The 17703-nt window shown below is 32.0% G+C and overlaps 1 protein-coding gene across 1 annotated transcript in view; it reads left to right on the plus strand.

Annotated features, from left to right (window-relative positions):
- The window catches only part of CADM2 (cell adhesion molecule 2), a 166736-nt gene extending 149944 nt beyond the window's left edge, over nucleotides 1–16792 (plus strand). The window contains exons 7-8 of the mRNA XM_027102693.1: nucleotides 14349–14474; nucleotides 15335–16792. Coding sequence (XP_026958494.1) covers nucleotides 14349–14474; nucleotides 15335–15453 — 245 coding nt within the window. The 3' untranslated portion in view covers nucleotides 15454–16792. The remainder of the gene's footprint in view (nucleotides 1–14348; nucleotides 14475–15334) is intronic.
- The last annotated feature ends 911 nt before the right edge of the window (nucleotides 16793–17703 follow it).

Consider the following 17703-nt stretch of genomic DNA (forward strand, 5'->3'; position numbering starts at 1 on the left):
CGCCATTTAAATTTTTCATCAGTTTCGTTTAAATGACCTTAATGAATGCATCTCAGAGTTTTCAGTTAGGTCTTTTCATTTGTATGCTTGGACTACAAAGTGCTGTGTAATAATTGTTAAAATGAATAATTACATTTTATGCATAACAGGAATTTAGGCCCAGTGCTTTTTAACAATGATGTAGGACAAAATTTTACATACAATCATACTTCATATTAACTTGTAAGGGCAGAATTATTTTATAGGCATATCTGCTACTCATTAATATTTAAGTCAATTTTCTCTAAAGAATTCATTACAGGTTTAGTTAGTTGCATTTTGCATACTTATTTCTTAAAATAAAAAAAATCACAGTCCATTAATTCATAAAATATGCAAATGTCATGTATGCTTAAACTGAAAGCATTATCATAACTTAAGCATGCTATGTTTTGTACAAACTTTCTTTTCATTCATTTTGGGAACAATGGAGCTTATTTCATACTCACAAACATGAAAACAACTATTTCTGTCATTATATCAGTGTCCAGATCTGCAGGCTAACAATCTGATTATCAAATTATTAATGATGGTGAGGATATAGCAACTCCTGACAGGTATTAAATATATAAATTATGTACAATGGAACCAGTTCTCTAAGAGTTAACTACACTGAGGTTTTACAGTAATATTTTTCTTAGAATTCATGTTAGAAGAAGTTACTAAATTTGATATAGCCTTCTTGCAAAGTTCTTCCTATATTTGGGTAAGTAAATCTACTCAATAGATCTAAGAATAATAAGTGACATTCTGAATTGCTTTCTGTAATATAGCATTTGAGATATCTGAGTGCATTTTTTACTGTAACTCACCAATTAAGTTAAGAGACTGAATTTTTCTTCTAAGTCAATAATTTAAACTCTAAACATTTCTCTACACTACCTTTTGGGTCTAAGTAGATCTATTTGTGATCTTGCCAAATCTAGCCACCATTTACAACTTTGGCCATCTTGGAAAATAAATTCTGTATTAGGGGGTGAGGAGGAAACTCAATGATGCTTGGTCTTTAACACTTCTCTTCCAATTTCCTCATGGAGTGATCTCAGAAGAGAACACAACACAGAGTGAAGAATCTCGAGAAAGGAATCCCTTTGAAACCTGGGAAAGTTGTTCACAGCAACATTTCTGTTTAGGCATCCATAAGTCAGGCAGCTAATTTTCGATACATATTAGTCATGATGTATCCTTTTGATAGCACTTCTCCTCTTGTGAAACTACTTTCATACCAGTCTAATTCAGCTTGCCTTAATTTCTGTTTTCAGTTTGGAGCTTGATACCTAAGTTATAATGAAAAAAGCATTTATTAAACATTTACTATAAAATCTACTAAATTTGATATAAGACTAGTAACTATGTGGTAAGATTGACTTATGGATAAAATTAGTTAATATTTATTTAATAAATTTAAAGTAATAGTGCTTTTAATAAATATTAATGAGGTATTGTATGCATTGTATGTGACCTTTGTATGTGTTACCTCATATGATTCACACAAAAGTTCTGTGTGACTCATACTACTATTATCCTGTGTTATATATGAAGCAGAGAGAGGTTTAATAACATATTGGTCACACAACTAGTGTATAAGGGACCAATAAGGGAAAAATATGAGAGGTTTACTTTCTACTTGAACATGACTTCCTATATTAAAAAAATAAAGATTCCAGTAAGCTTAAGATTTTAATATTTAAAATATGCACAAGCCTTTCCCAATGGTATGTGATGGTCTCTCCTAAATGGTGAATATAGAGGACATGTACATCATATTTTTCTGAATATATTCATTATTGTAACTGGGGAACTGGTTCAATGACTATTCATAGTAGTTTTAAAAACTTATATGAATGCAGTCAATATGACTATTATAATTATCACCAGAATAATCAATTCAAAAACAATAACAAGGCATTTTGACAGAATTGACTATTGATATTGATAGTACACACTTTAGAGCTGACTGGTTTAGAAGGGAAATTGTTTAGCAGCAATGTTATTATGTTTCTAGTGTATTGGCTCATAAAAAAATAAACAATGTTTATACATGTTTAATCCTTCCCCACCATTTTAAATGTTTATTCTTCCATCCCAGTTATTCATGCATATGGATAGACATCATAAACAATTGGTACAGAATAAACTTTTAAGAATAATGTTGAGCATTATATTCCCACTGTCAAACTTTTATTCTTTATATTTTCTAAGTATTTAAAAAGTAAATCTTTCATGTTAGTGTTGTTTCCTCTAGAAGCATATTTAATGTAATTATTATCAAGTCAGTTGCCTTTTTTTTTCAGTTTAGTTTAAGAAGATATGTGCTTTAGTCAAGATTTTACTCTTCTGCAGAAATCATTGTGTATAATTTATTTAACCTCTAGTCTGCTTAAAAATACTTTAATTCATCCTCTTAAATTTACAGAGTACATTACCAAAATAGACATATGGAAATGTCATATACTAGTCATTTTTCTTCCTTCTTAATGGTTGCTCCCATTTATTTATTTTTTGTGTGTAGGCTGAGACCAGTGATGTGCAAAGAGTTAGGTATTGTTGACATTGATGGCAGAACAGTTCCAAGTTAGAAAAATATAAGCAACAGAATAAAAAATAGCAGCTTTTACAGATCACATAAATATAAAAGAAATTGGACACTGTAGAATGAACTTGAGTATATTTTTTCCTGGAAAAAAAAAACATAAAACTACAGAATATGATGTTTTTTTAAACAGTCTCTAACCTTATAAAGCTATCATTTTCCTCCCGTCCTATTTACTGAGCACCTATTAGAAATGACTCATATGCACAGATTCCATATTAACTGATTTTAATATTTTAATAACTCTTTGAGGAAGGCAGAGCACATATATATACTTATTTATAGATGTAAAATCTGAAACTCTGAGGTCAAACTTATAGTTCTGAGTCTCATACCATTTCAGATCTTCTCTGATCTTAAGAGAAACTACTGTTTAATGCAGGTAAGTTACACTGTGTGTCACATGCCTGATGGATAATATAGCAGACTTTTCCAAGCAACAAATAACCCCATGTATACCCCATAACTTATGTTATTCTCACTTTGATCACTTAGATAACCTTAAAAACCATTCCTCTCCTTCACCTCCCTCATGTTCTCACACAGGTAATCTTCTGGCAAGTTCTCTCCCCTTTTGGGTATCAGTGCTAAAAGAAGTGAAGCATTTTGTGAAAGGCCCTGGTCCTAATAGCTATATTACTCTGCTGGTTGAGAGTCCTCTCTGGATTCTTAAAATTCTTCAAAGCTGAAAAATTTCCTCATTTGAGGTAGTCAAGGAAATACTATCCTGGGTTCACAGAGAAAGAAAGATCAATGAAGTGAAGAGATTATGCTAGAACCTACTTTATCCAAAAATATGAACACTTGTGGAGAAAGTTTCTACCTAAATTTTTGTTCTCAAGGACAAATGAAGTATCTTATTCAAGAATATATTTTGTTTGGGTTTAGCATATTATTAACTATTTATAAATACAAGTTACTAAAGTCAGTTGTTATGTAATTGGGACACCTATAAGTCATAACAAATGATGAGCAGATCTTGAGGGGGTAATTCTCAGAAGAGGAAATCTGTAGCTCAATGCTTGAAATTATTGTAGGATGTAGCAACACCTCACTTCTGTACATCTGACAGTCACACTTTGCTTGATGAAACATTTTATAAATTGATTATATCTCTAAGCTAAAAAACCTTGAAACACCAAATTCAAAACGAAGCAAACAAACAAAAGAGTGACTTTATAATTATTGTCAAAATCTTTCTGAGTAGGAAGTCTGTGTGTATTAATACATGGAAATGTGTGGTGGCATTTGTTGTTTATGTGCTTGGTATGCAAAGAAATTTATGGTACAATAAATACATTTTTGAGAGGAAAGGATAAGTGTTAAGCTTGCTGGGATTTTTTCTTATTATTGAAAACCTATTGTATGATGTAGCATAATTTAGAACCCTTGGATTCAGAGTCTGAGTACACATTGTTTATAGTAAAAAAGTATATGTAAATCACTATACATACACAAAGAACAATATATTTTCATGTTTTCTAACCTTTAGAGATTGGTCTTATGTGTTTTTGTCAGAAACAGTAATGGTACATAAAATTAAAAGATAACAGATGACCTTTGAGTGAATATGGTGACATTTCTCTCCAGGGACTTTGCCAATGTCATATACTGTCAAAGGACAGTTTATTTTTCTCCATAAATTATGTATAACTATTTCTAATGTTTTACCATAGTGACCCTCTTTCTGAAGCATTACTCTATTTAAAGAGGGAAAAGTAGAATCTTAAGTACATAAAAATATTCTAATTTCATGTTAGAATCAAATTATCCAAAACATTAGGTACAAATCTGGATGAGTCATTTTTATTTAGCACTAATTTCTAAAATATTTAGATATTAACAGTATTATTATATTCAAACAAATAATTTAATACCATGAAGGAGTAGCCATCCATTGCTTAGCAGAGCAAACTGGTATCTAAAGAACCCAGTTCTGTCTGGAATTCAGTATAAGAATTGAATATTATCCATTCACTCACTCAATTTGCTTTGTTCTAAGAACTGTGTAAAAGTGCTGTTCCAGCTATATTACAAGTGTAAGACACAACTTTCATCTTCAAGAAGACATATCTTTGGGGGAAGATAAAACTAAGGCAAGTGAATTAATTTAAGAGAAAAAACTTCCAAATGAAATAATTCATGGTTGATTGACATGGAGAGACTGCTCACTGTTATTTGGGTTTTGCATACCCAGAGAGAAGGAAGAATGTCTTACTGGTTGAAGAAACAGCACCAGCAGGGAGGTCATTTAGCATGGAGGGGCATTGAATTCCTCTTCATGACAGAAGAAAAGAGAATACAATTATGTGAAAAGATAAAACACTAGAAAAAATTACCTCAACAAATTCTTGTTCTCAAAATAGGAATCATCTGACACATCTTTAAAACTGATTTTCATGATTATTTTTAAAGCTTTTCAAAAATTAATCCCAAAAGTTGCTTAGGCAAGCTGTTCCAGAGTTTATCAATATTTTTATTAGTAATAACTATGATTTTTTAAGTCAACACTTTATATGCATTGAATAAAATAAGACATTTGTAATACAGAAACTAGCATAGATTACTCAATAAATTACTCTCTCATTTAATCCTCACCCATCGTCAGACTCCCACAAGATTCATTTGATCCCATCTCATGTTATGCAAATCTTCTGCTATTCATATCCCCCCATCTTTCAAATATTTAGACACTTAGAATGCTTCACCATTGTTATTACATAAGTAAAAGTCCTAAAGGAGTCTTTTTAAAAATTGAAAAAAGAAAACCTATATCTTTCTACATAGAAGTTTATACTTTCCAACTTATTTTCCATCATATAACTACATTTAGATAGTGCTTACGTTACAGTGTGTCAGACGTTCTTCTAAGCCCTTTATGTACAGTAGCACATTTAGTCTTTGACAATCCTGGAAAATAAGTATTCACATTCTAAAGACGAGAGGGTTAAGAAACTTGCCCAAAGTCAACCTGATAGTAGTAAGTTGTTTAAGGTTTAGTATAAACAATTTGTAAGTCCAGGATTTTGTAAGCAATTTCTTCTACTTGAAAAACTTTCACTGACTTCTCTGCTTCATTCTACCACTTTCCTTCTATTTATGTACAACATAGTTTCACCCCAATACTGATTTCATCTAATGTTCATGACATCATTCACTGCATCTTAACCACTGTGAAACACTGGTTTGTGAGCAGAGAGAGGGCAAGTGTTTGCGGTGTAACTCACTGCAGCAGCTATACAACACACACCTCAATTGCAGGTAACTCATGTAAAGGAATTGATCTGTGCAGTCTTGGGTGTTCTGTTTATATGCAGGCCATTGGCTGGGGATAAGTATGTATTATCCAGACTCCCCCAAATCTATTTTCCATTGCCTTAAATTTTCACATAATTCAAGTGAGATAATACATGAGAAAGATCATATTCTAGTTTCTGTATGTCAGTTCAGGCTGTAACAAAATACCATAGACCAAGTTACTTAAATAACAAAAATTTAGTTTTCACAGTTCTGGAGTCTGGAAGACCAAGATCAGGGTTTCAGCATGGTCAGGTTCTGGTAAAAGCTTTCTTCCTGGTTTGCTGACAGCTGCCTTCATACCGTGTCCTCAAAATATCAGATAGAGAAATTGAGAGAGAGAGAGAGAGAGAGAGAGAGAGAGAGAGAGAAGAAGCTAGCTCTATGGTATCTTTTCTTATAAGGGCACTAATCTCATCATGAGGGCCCCTACCATCATGACCTCACTTAAACCTAGTTTTCTCCCAAAGGCCCCCATCTCCAAATACCATTACATTTGGGTTAGAGCTTCAACATATTAATTTTGAGGGGGACAAAATTCATTCCAGAGCAGTTTCTTACTGCTTTTCTTTTTCTTTTTCTTTTTAAAAAAGAAAATCCTATTTCCAAAGTCTTAAATATCCTATATTAGTACATTCCCCGCAAAGAGATAGGAAATTAACTAGAATTGCTAAATATCACTTGATTGTGATGCAGAATAACTTTTAGGAAAACTAAACTTGAAAAACTATGCTCTCTAAAGGTGATAATCCCAGTTTTACACTTATTTTTGTGAGCTTAATTTCATAATTTTTGAAACATTTTATTGCTAAACTGAAATTTCTCTACGAGTTTTAAATCACTTCTAATATATATATATATATGTATTAATATAAACTCCAAAATGAATGCAGAATATCAATATAACTGGCTTTATTGTTTAAGTGTCTGTTATCATACACTCCAGTATTATATTTTGTTTAAATTTATTCTACTCTGCTCTTGATTATTTGTCTTGACATTCCATGACTCTGGTGGTTGTTACTAGGGAACTACACTTGGTGTCTTTTGCATAAGAAGCACTTGCTTCTTTTCAGTAATTCATCTTTTTCTATTCATTCCAGCTTTTCCAACTCTTCTATTTTTCAATATTAAAATTAATTCTACTCCTGAACTCTGCTATTTAAATTGTTTTGTACATAGTTTTTATTAGATTTTAGTAAAAATAAAAAAAGTAAAAATTTCTTAACCTCACAAATAGGTGAATTAACACGTTTGTTATAGTTCATGTCCTTAGAGATTTATCATTTTTAAAAATTATAATTAATAATCCAAATTTGGCTTTGAAAACATATTTATTTTAATATTTAAGGACAATCATTTTCTTTTAAAAATGGTCTCAGAAACGAATTTAAAAATATTTACATAAAATGATTTTCATTCCAGTTCTTACCAAACATTTTATTAAAATGAGAAATCATATATAATAAAATACTTATTGTAAAATAATTTTAAACTTGGATTAAAAACTGTGCAGTGTTTTTGATTTCTCCCTGCTTTGATCTAAAAAATTAGATTTTTCTAATATCTAGAAAGTTAGATATTCTTTCTTTAGAATTTTCACTTCTCATTTATGGGGACAAAACATGATAGACTAGACACTTGATGGTAGAAATCCCCAGTGATGATTTCAGAGATAGAATTATATAATTTAGTACTTCTCCATGTTAAGATTTTTAAATAAAACTATAACTTTAAGGTTATTTTCTACTCTTCTAAATATCAGAAATTACTAATCCTTAATATTTTTATGTAACATGATTTTCTCTTCAGAGTCCTTTATTGAAAGTCCAGTAACCCTAACTGAAAGATGTTATGCTCAGAAAAGCTTTTTTTGTTTGTTTCTTTGTTTTTTCTTGGCTGCACTGCACGGTTTGTGGGATCTTAGTTCCCCAACCAGGGATCGAACCCTGCAGTGGAAGCATGGAGTCCTAACCACTGGACTGCCAGGGAATTCGCCCTCAGAAAGCTTTAATTCCACAATATTCATGTTTTATGCATTGTCAAGTAGAAAAGATTTCTAATATATTGCCAAATCTATTGGAATTTACTCACTGCCGTGTTAACAGGCTAACTCCAGCAAGTCTTGGGCTAATGCTTGATGATGAATAATGGCCTTTAAAGACACATGATGTATTTATCTGAATGATAATGCAGACTCAGCCATATGTAAAGAAACTTCGGAAGGCTGCACTTCTTTTTTATTTTTTTTCAGCTTCTTTTGTTTTTTAACATCTTTATTGGAGTATAATTGCTTTACAATGGTGTGTTAGTTTCTGCTTTATAACAAAGTGAATCAGCTATACATATACATATATCCCCATATCTCTTCTCTCTTGCATCTCCCTCCCTCCCACCCTCCCTATCCCACCCCTCTAGGTGGTCACAAAGCACCAGCTGATCTCCCTGTGCTATGCAGCTGCTTCCCACTAGCTACCTATTTTACATTTGGTAGTGTATATATGTCCATGCCACTCTCTCACTTTGTCCCAGCTTACCCTTCCCCCTCCCCGTGAAAAACAAATACCGTATGCTAACTCGTACATATGGAATGCACTTCATCTTTTTATTGCTATGACAGTAGGAAAGGGATGAGAGAAAGGGTGTATGAGTGATTCCCACTGGGACTTAGCCACTTAAATTATGTATAATATTATCTCTTCATTGTTCAAGTGATCCTTATCTGATCCTCAATCTCAGTCACTTGTTTTAGATGCTAAGAATAGAAATTAATTAAGGACAAATTTTAGTTCTAAAAGTTATGGGGGAAAAATAAAAGGCGTAACCAAAAATGTTAGTGTAAAAAAAATACATTTACAAGTAGACATGCAAAGGAGCATCCTCTATAATCATATTATCTTTGAAATCTTAAAAATCCTAGGACTATATGTTGACTTATTTTTTTGATGAGATGAAGGCTAAAGGTTGAAATCTTTCCTTTATAAATAATAAAAGTATATGCAGAACATTCATGACTAGGGTCAAATAAAAATAAATGTTATGGATTGCTTTCTCTGAAAGTAGTATTTATATATATAAATGCATTTGAAACCAGTGAAAATATATTCAATAATGAACATGATAAAGTTAAATTATCTAAAACAAATTCTAACAGATCAATTTGTCTTTGTATAAATTGTACAAAAAAGGGGGATGGACTGCATATTATCTGAGACTCTACTATTAAAGTGAAGATTTTAGGCAAAGTATACAAAATCAATGAAATCTTTCACCAAGAGTGATCTACATCTCGTGTCTTTCTCCAATCCATCCACTATGTACAGATATCTTATGATTCATATATCAGTTACAAAAATAGTTTCTGTAGCTGCATTGGTCTGCAGCATTACAACTGAGCAGGAATGAACACCAGCCTCAGAAAAGAGAATCTGTCTTCAAAACATCTCAACATTAAGAATGAAAATTAGAAAAGAAAATGTAAGGATGTATAGAATTTAAAAATTCAGTTTGCATCCAATGAAAAAAATTTGCAATAAAAGAAGAGAAATAATATATGCTCACCAAGGAAAACCATTTTTTCAGACATTTAAATGGAATTATTATACTAAAATGAGGAAAATATTATCAAACTATCACGTTTTATTGTCAGTCATATAAAACTGTTTAAAATATATACTAAGTAAGAACAGAGTGGGATTAAACAGGGAGTGTAGTTAAACCAAAGTCACAATCAGTAACAAAACCCTTTAGGAAGAAATAAAAAGGAAAATCTATGATAGAAAATCAAATCATCTAAAGGGATGATAAACTTGGGAAATATAACCAAAACAAAATGTAATTTAGTAAAATTATAAAAATAGGAAAGAAAGAATGACATGTATGCAACATGAAATATGGAGTTGCTACCAGTGCATAATTGGATTTTTCAAGAAAGAAAATGGAAAGAACAGTTGTTAATCAAAAGTAGAGTAGCAAAAAAGAATTCTTAAGCCAAAAAACAAATGAACTTAATCTGAATTTAATAAAAAAGTAGGTTTGCAAATGAAGTCAAATTCTGACTAGAGACAAACTACAAAATATATTCAGCTAAAATATCAAAATATAGTGGAGGAAAAAAACAAACATTCTGATAGCAATCATGCAGAAAATCCAGGTCATTTAGAAAATTGAATGATTTCAGATTTATCTTGGAGTAGAAGGAGGCAAAACAAATCCAAATGATTTCAGATTTATTTGGTAGGAAAGGGAGGCAAAACAAATTGTCAAAACACTGACAAATTGTGTTGTATTATTATTAATTCAAAAAGATAAAAAACCCAGAATTCTTTAGCCAGTTGAGTGTTTATTCACAATAAAATAATACTCAGATATTCAAGGTTCAAGGATGTTGTTATCATGAAATTTTCTTTGACAAGATGTGTGCTTCATTTGATCAAGGGGTGATGATATGAATATCTTTACTATCTAATTTTAGGTAAGGAGAAGCTGTAAAAGGAACTCTAGATATTGAGATGAGTAAAGAGACCAAACAATGTCAAAAGGAGGATGGTGGCTAGTCCATTTAAATTTTTGATGCATTTCTGAGATCATCAGAATCAGGACAAAATTGTCATTATTATTCACAAAGCACTAACTAGAGCAGTAGAAAAAAGAAAATATAAAACTAAGGAAGTTTGACAGTCAGGAAATAAAAATGAAAAATATGATCTTGACAAGTACTAGATATAATGCTTTATAAAACAGAGTGCAAAATATGAATGGAATAAAGAAAAAGGAGTCATAAAGTTTAATGAAAAAGTAAAAATATTTTAAAATATTAAAATGTTTCAAAATATTAAATATTAAAAATATTTTAATGGGAAATAACATTAATAAAAATATGTAGGTCCTATATCAGAAAACTACACAATTTACTAAAAGACACTAAAGATTTAAATAATTGAAGTATCGTACCATTATCCTGGAAAATGCACTATATAAAAGAAAGCTATCTGTAAATTAGTACAATTCCAATAAGCAATCTGTTGTATTTTTGTTTCTTGCAAAAATATTCTGAACCTGATCTAAGACTTCTCTGCCAATGCAGTAAAATGATCTTTAAAACTAAAATATTAGCCTAGGATTGCATATGTAGACCCCTCACATGGAATAGACTAGAATATGCAGAAACACATAAAGTGGGTAGACATTTAATTTATGGTAAGTGACACAAATATTGATGAAAGAAACAATGTGGGAGACAATGTTCTGTCACAGAAGAATTAAAGTCATATTTTGTGCCTTAGCCTCAAATCATAGACCAAAATACATTTTAGATAGATTAAAATAAAATAATAAAAGTGTTAGATGACAACAGAAATCTATATGTGTATAATCTTATGATGGCAAAAGCATTTCAAATCAGGATCCACAAGTCAGACATCATAACACAAAACTTTGATAGATTTGATTACATAAAATAGTAAGACTTATCTATGGCTGAAAAAGACCAGAAATGAAGGATATATAAAAAGAAATTGCTAAAAATGTTCATCTTTTTATGGAGAGAGCTGGTAAGGCAGAAATTTTGAATGGAAAAATGGTCAGGCTGTGTAAATAGGCATTCCAAAATTAATGCATTAATATGGGAAATAGTATTTAGACACATTTATGATGTTAACTTATAATTTACTAACACAAAATAATTAACACTTTTCAATATTAGATTGACAGTTTTTCTTTTAATTATAGTATCTGCTGGTAATACTGTATGGGAACTCAGGTGCAGTTGGTGGAGGATGAATTTGTAAAGTGCAATATAATTTGGCAATGTTTATCAAAAGTATTTTTAGAATGTTTGTATCCTCTGATCCAGCAATACTACTTCTCAGAATTTACCTTTAGGAAATGACAGGTACAGATGTACAAACAAGAGTGATTTTTCAGCTCCCCAAAGGAGTGCTCAGTTCTGAGAGATAATCAGCAAATAAAATGGATATAATTTATGACTATCTGTATTTGGGAACTTGAGCAGGAGGTGGAATTTGAAACTGATTCTAAATTATCTAAGCTAGGAATAGGAATAGGGAATTCAGAGGCACGGCAGATTTATTTTTTGATCCTTTTTTTTTTTTTTTTTTGAGATTTACAGCCAATGCCAGAAATTAAGGGAAATACAAGAAATATATAATAGAAAGCTAAATTAACAATAGCTGCTGTAACAGATTTACTTTTTTTAATGCTCAGTGTTTTGAAAATAAAGCTCTTTTTTTCCCCTCAAGCAATTTGGCGATGCATATATTCTTAGTTTGGCAATAATTTTCTTCCAGGCAGAGAGTCAGTGACCCATGGCCTGACCTATTCTTGTGGTTCTCTTATTTTCAACTTGCATCTCCTGAGATCACTCGGGAAGGTTACATGTGGGAGGCATTTATTGGCTGGGCTTTCTTTCAGTTGTCTAGAACACAAATCACATGGTTAACATTCAACTGCCAGTGAAGCTGGTAAATGTCTAGCTCTGTTCACTGAAAGAATAGGAAACAAATTTGTCATTAGCTAGAAATCTCTGCCCCAATATAGCCTTCTGATCAACAAATATTTTTACACCTTCTTTTTCTCCCATCAACCATTGCTAAACCCTGTCCAAAGAGATAACCTCAAGTCCCATCAAGCCACTGTATCCAACTCAAAGACCAAGATCCTCAAATATGCACAGTTCTCTTCATCATCTCTGGATATGTTAGTCCAGGGACAAATGAACCAAAACACAAGTTTCAACACTCTTCTCCATCCCATACACAAAACACAATGATAGAACAGATTCAGGAAAAGCACTCCTTTAAATAAAGGTTCTCTTTTGGAAATAGAAGAAAAATAGGGAACACTTGAGTAGTCACTGATCCATAATAATTGTGAAAATATGCCAGAGTGGCATGAAAAGTTCCCTCTGCCTTGGCAATAGTTATAGTTCTATGAAGAAACTAGATTTTCTTCTGTTCATTCTTTTTTGTTTCTACAATTCTGCCTTACAGGAAGTTCAACCTTGTCAGTCATACTCTGTGGCCACATCAGAAGTGGGTGTTTGGTAATATGCCCTCTGTGGGGACGACACAGCTTTTATAGGCCACTTCTTGCTTTCACCAAGTTTGGGAGTCCAGAGATTGTTTGATGTTTCAATTGTCAGACTTTTCTTTATTTTTCTTTTCTTTTCTAACTAGGTATATGCTTCTTTGGCACAATAGTTCCATTAAAAACACAGTAGACTCCTAATATATTTGTCAGATTCTTGTGCCTGTAACCACACTTTAAGACTTTCTGAAAGTGGAATTGCCAGGCCTAATTTATTTCTTTACTCTCTCTCTCTAAATCTCTCTTGTAGGCTATAAGCAGCTCCCATGAAGTTATGCACACAATGGACTTTGGAGGATAGGCAGTACACTTAACCTGACTTTTGCCATAGGGCTGAGCCTTAGTATGTTTTGTTGCTCAGAACCTCAGTTTTATCTCTTATTGTGCAACTTTTATAAATAGTTGATTTTCCAAACTTTTGAGTACTCAAAATATGGAGCTTTCTTTGATCTTTTCATTTCTGCTTGATAACTGGCCATCCTCTACCGGTCTCAGCTCTTTCCTATAATATCTTACTAAAGGCAGAATGTAAAAGTATATCATTAATCTAATCTTTCCAACCACTTCCTTTAAAGTTACAAGTGCAACAGGCATTTAATCCTCAATGTTGAGTATTCATCTTTCTCCTTCTATCAATAACACAACACAGTTTGTAAACCCCCTTCTTCTTGAAGTATGATCTTCCCTTTAATCAACTAATGTGTACTCTCCAGGATCTCTTCCTAGCCCACTTTTCTCTCCTTCTCAGTCTACTCTGCTGGACGCACTTCTTTCAGACTTTAAGTATAGGAGCTTTTCAGGTTTCAATTTTCAGACTTCTTCTCTCTATCTAGACTCTCTCCCTTGGGGAGTTCCTCAATTTCCTTAGCTTTAAATAATATTTATATAATGGTAAATACCAAGTTATAATCTCTAACCCCAGTGTTTCCTATGACATAATTGCATTTTTTAAATGGTATAGTTGTATTTGTCACATTAAAAATACACACACACATATTTTCAGGTGGAGAAGAGGAGAAAGAAAAGGCATGTAACTATACAAAATCATATATGTGTATTTGTTTATCCTGTTTCTCCCTTAAAATGGAAACTCAGTGGCAACAGTAATTTATATGTCAAATGTTATATTCTCCAACATTTTGTACATTATAGGCACATAATAAATATTCGTTGACTAGATGACTGGTGTAATACACATTAATAAAATTTTATTTTAATGTGCTAGTTTTCAACATAACTCATTCTAATGCAGATATGTATTCTGTGTCTAAATAACACACTAACTAGGACAATATTTTTCTCTGTTTTCTAGATCCCAATGCTCTGGCTGGCCAGACTGGCCCTGATCATGCTCTTATAGGAGGAATTGTGGCTGTAGTTGTATTTGTCACTCTGTGTTCTATATTTTTGCTCGGACGGTATCTGGCAAGACATAAAGGTAGGTTATATTTAATAAAGCATTCTTACATTTGGCAAAAAAAAATTCTAAAGACTAGCTTCATCATGAAATATTATGTGAGTGCGTGCGTGTGCGCGTGTGTGTGTGTGTGTATGTGTGTGTGTGAGAGAGAGAGAGAGAGAGAGAGAGAGAGAGAGAGATGGGGGGTGAAAGAGAGAGATCTAACTACTAAGTTGTTTCAGAGAATTCTTGATTATTTTACTCAACGTTAAAGCTGGATTGGCTATCAAAATAATACTTAGCCAGTAGCCAAAAGTCACAGAGTAAATCATTGGCTCAGGAAAAAAAAAAGGAAGCAAGTTTGTAATTTATCTCTAGGACTGAAATTCAACTCTAACATTAATCGTTTGGTAATGTTTCTATTTGTAAGCTTATGGACACACGTGTGGCCGTATTAGTGAGGAAAATATGTGATTTTTCACAATGGTCTAGGTAGCAAACTATTGATATAATCTACTTTTAAATGGAGTTACCAAAATAAATGGTGACCCGTTTGATGTGATCATTATCAACATCTTAACAAAGGGCCCTGATTGCTACAGCTGCATGGATCACATGGTCTGAAGCCATCATTAAAGAAATCAAAGTACTCATTACCCATTCCAGTTTGGCTGTTGCCTCTAGTTAATCTGACCACAGCTTCATCTACAACATATACTAGAATACCGAAAGAAAGTGTGCAACTTTAGAAGGGTGAGTTGTGTGGTTTCTTACGACTCAGAATATGTTTCAACATATAAGAAATCTGGCATAAGTTTCTTCCTAAATGAATGTAGCTTTAATACTGGCTATTTTACCAGTCTGACAGAACTAACGTATTTTTCTTCCAATACCCACAGGAACATATTTAACAAATGAAGCTAAAGGAGCTGAAGATGCACCAGATGCTGACACAGCCATTATCAATGCTGAGGGCAGCCAAGTCAATGCTGAAGAGAAAAAAGAATATTTCATTTAAGATGCAGGCCAAGATTCTGAATTTTACTTACCACACTGGCTGCTGGAGAAAACTGGCTATCATCTTTCAGAATTCATTTCTATCATCTTCTGCTACCTTTATTAACTTCCATACCGTACTGCTATCAGTAGCCAGTGTATACCAACAATCAGCTGTCGAAAGCATCATTCTTTAATTACTGTACCATCCATAATGCAGGACATTTCTTACTGCCTAAATTCCACACCATTGCTCTTTTAACATACAGTGCTTGAATATACAGCCTTAACAATGTTAATCATCTCCTTGGATCATGATATTGAATTGTTTTTATACATTGAAAAAAATGTATGCAGAGGTTTTTTTCCCCTCATTTTTTGTCCCCTTTAAATCAAAGACCTTGTCAGTTTACCATTGGACAGCTTTCACAAGTAACAAGATTAGGTAAAGACCTAATGTGCTTAAGTTCAATCAGATGTTAGAGGTTTACGATGTTTTCTACATGTCTATATTCAAAGACATGTTTTGGAAACATATGCCCTAAAAGACAAAAACTGAAAAAGACTACTGTAGTATAGATTCTGGAATGTTTGAGATTGTACTGGTAAAGCTGTATCAATTCACTATTTAAAAATTTAGTATTTGATACAGGAGCCATGTATATGGATTGCAATCAGGACATGCTATCTTATATAATTATATAGATCTTACCATTAGGTTATTTTAGCTTCATATACCAATAAATTGTTACAAACATTTTACTGTTTTGGGAATCACAAAACTTTCATTCATTTCTCTAATTTGATTCTGTAATTTATTTGTTCCACAAAGACTCACCTGCCTAAACAAAATTGAAATATCCATAGGGCACAATTTTGAGACATTTTAGTATCTGTATATAGTGCATATAATAAATCCAATTAAACATTATTTGATACATATTTAACTTTTTTGGCTGTAGGTAATTCAGTCATGAGTAAGCATTTTCTAATGTCCATTATATCTCTTTAGATATTACTTAAACCAATATAATAAGTAGGTAACATGTATTAGTATTTTTGTCTGTATGTCCTAGCACTGTTCAACAACAAATTTTTCTAGTTCTTGTTAATTTTTATTTGTTATACAATGGAAGCACAATGTTATAAGGAAAGGTAATTTTAAGCTAACAACCAGTGCACAGCCTCAGGTTTTAAATTACAACCACAGTTGAATAATAATCTAAAAATAAACTCTTAGTTTGCTAAAAATTTTCAAATTTTAATTTGGCAGTTCCAGAGCTGCTTACCTATGTTGGTTTGCCAAAAAGAAGTGTTTAAGATATGTTTTCTGTATAAATGAACTAATTCTTTATATTAAATTCCTGTCTATGCATTTTGTGAGGTACAAACTTATGAAACAGTGAGTGATAGAGAATTTCTGCCATGCTTTTAACTCCAAGGTGAAAGTCTCTTTCTCTGGATTATTTCTGAAATTTTGGTGTATTTAACCATTTAGAAATGCTGTATTCTTAAATATGACACAGAGTCAATCTAAAGTCATATTATTTCTCCTAGTAAAATACGATACTACTAGATTAGTGCTCATTAGACTTACTATATGCTAAAGATTAAAAATCCAGTTAGATAAAAATTATTTTCCCATTAACAAGCACTGCACCTTTAAGAAGAACACACATATGACGATATGGTAGCTATACTTGCGACGTCTGAAAGCATGATGGCCTCTGGTTTTAAAAATATTATTTTGGAATTTATTTTTGGGAAATGAGAATGGTTGAGTATGACATCATGTATTAATATCAAATGAAAGACAAGGGTGCTGTATCTTAGATTATTTATCAGAAAAGTATAAATCTTTTAAGGACAACGTTAGAATTTTTAATTTTTTTTGATCATTGAAGCATATATCTTGTTGATTTCTTACAAGAGAAAAAGGACGATGTCAGTCAAGCAGCACTTTTTCAGAATATACAGAACATAAATAATATGATGTGGTTGAGTGTTAACATAATAAATCATATACAGTATGACATTTTAAGGAAATAAGTCTGCATTGATGTGATTGCATGCTTGTTTTTACAGTTCATTCCATACCATCTGTGGAAAAATGCAATAATATGTTAATATAGTATGGTAGTTTGAGAGAATCAGGTAGGTGCTACTAGACACATTGAAACTAGAATAGGTTTATAAACTGTTCATACCTTTCAATGCATAATCTTTAGAAAGATTCCACAAAGCAAAATTCATCCTGTTATTACAAAAGGGA

Source organism: Aethalodelphis obliquidens, unplaced genomic scaffold (genome assembly GCF_003676395.1).
Source record: "Aethalodelphis obliquidens isolate GAN/ISIS:26980383/991018 unplaced genomic scaffold, ASM367639v1 scaffold1, whole genome shotgun sequence".
Lineage (NCBI taxonomy): Eukaryota > Metazoa > Chordata > Mammalia > Artiodactyla > Delphinidae > Aethalodelphis > Aethalodelphis obliquidens.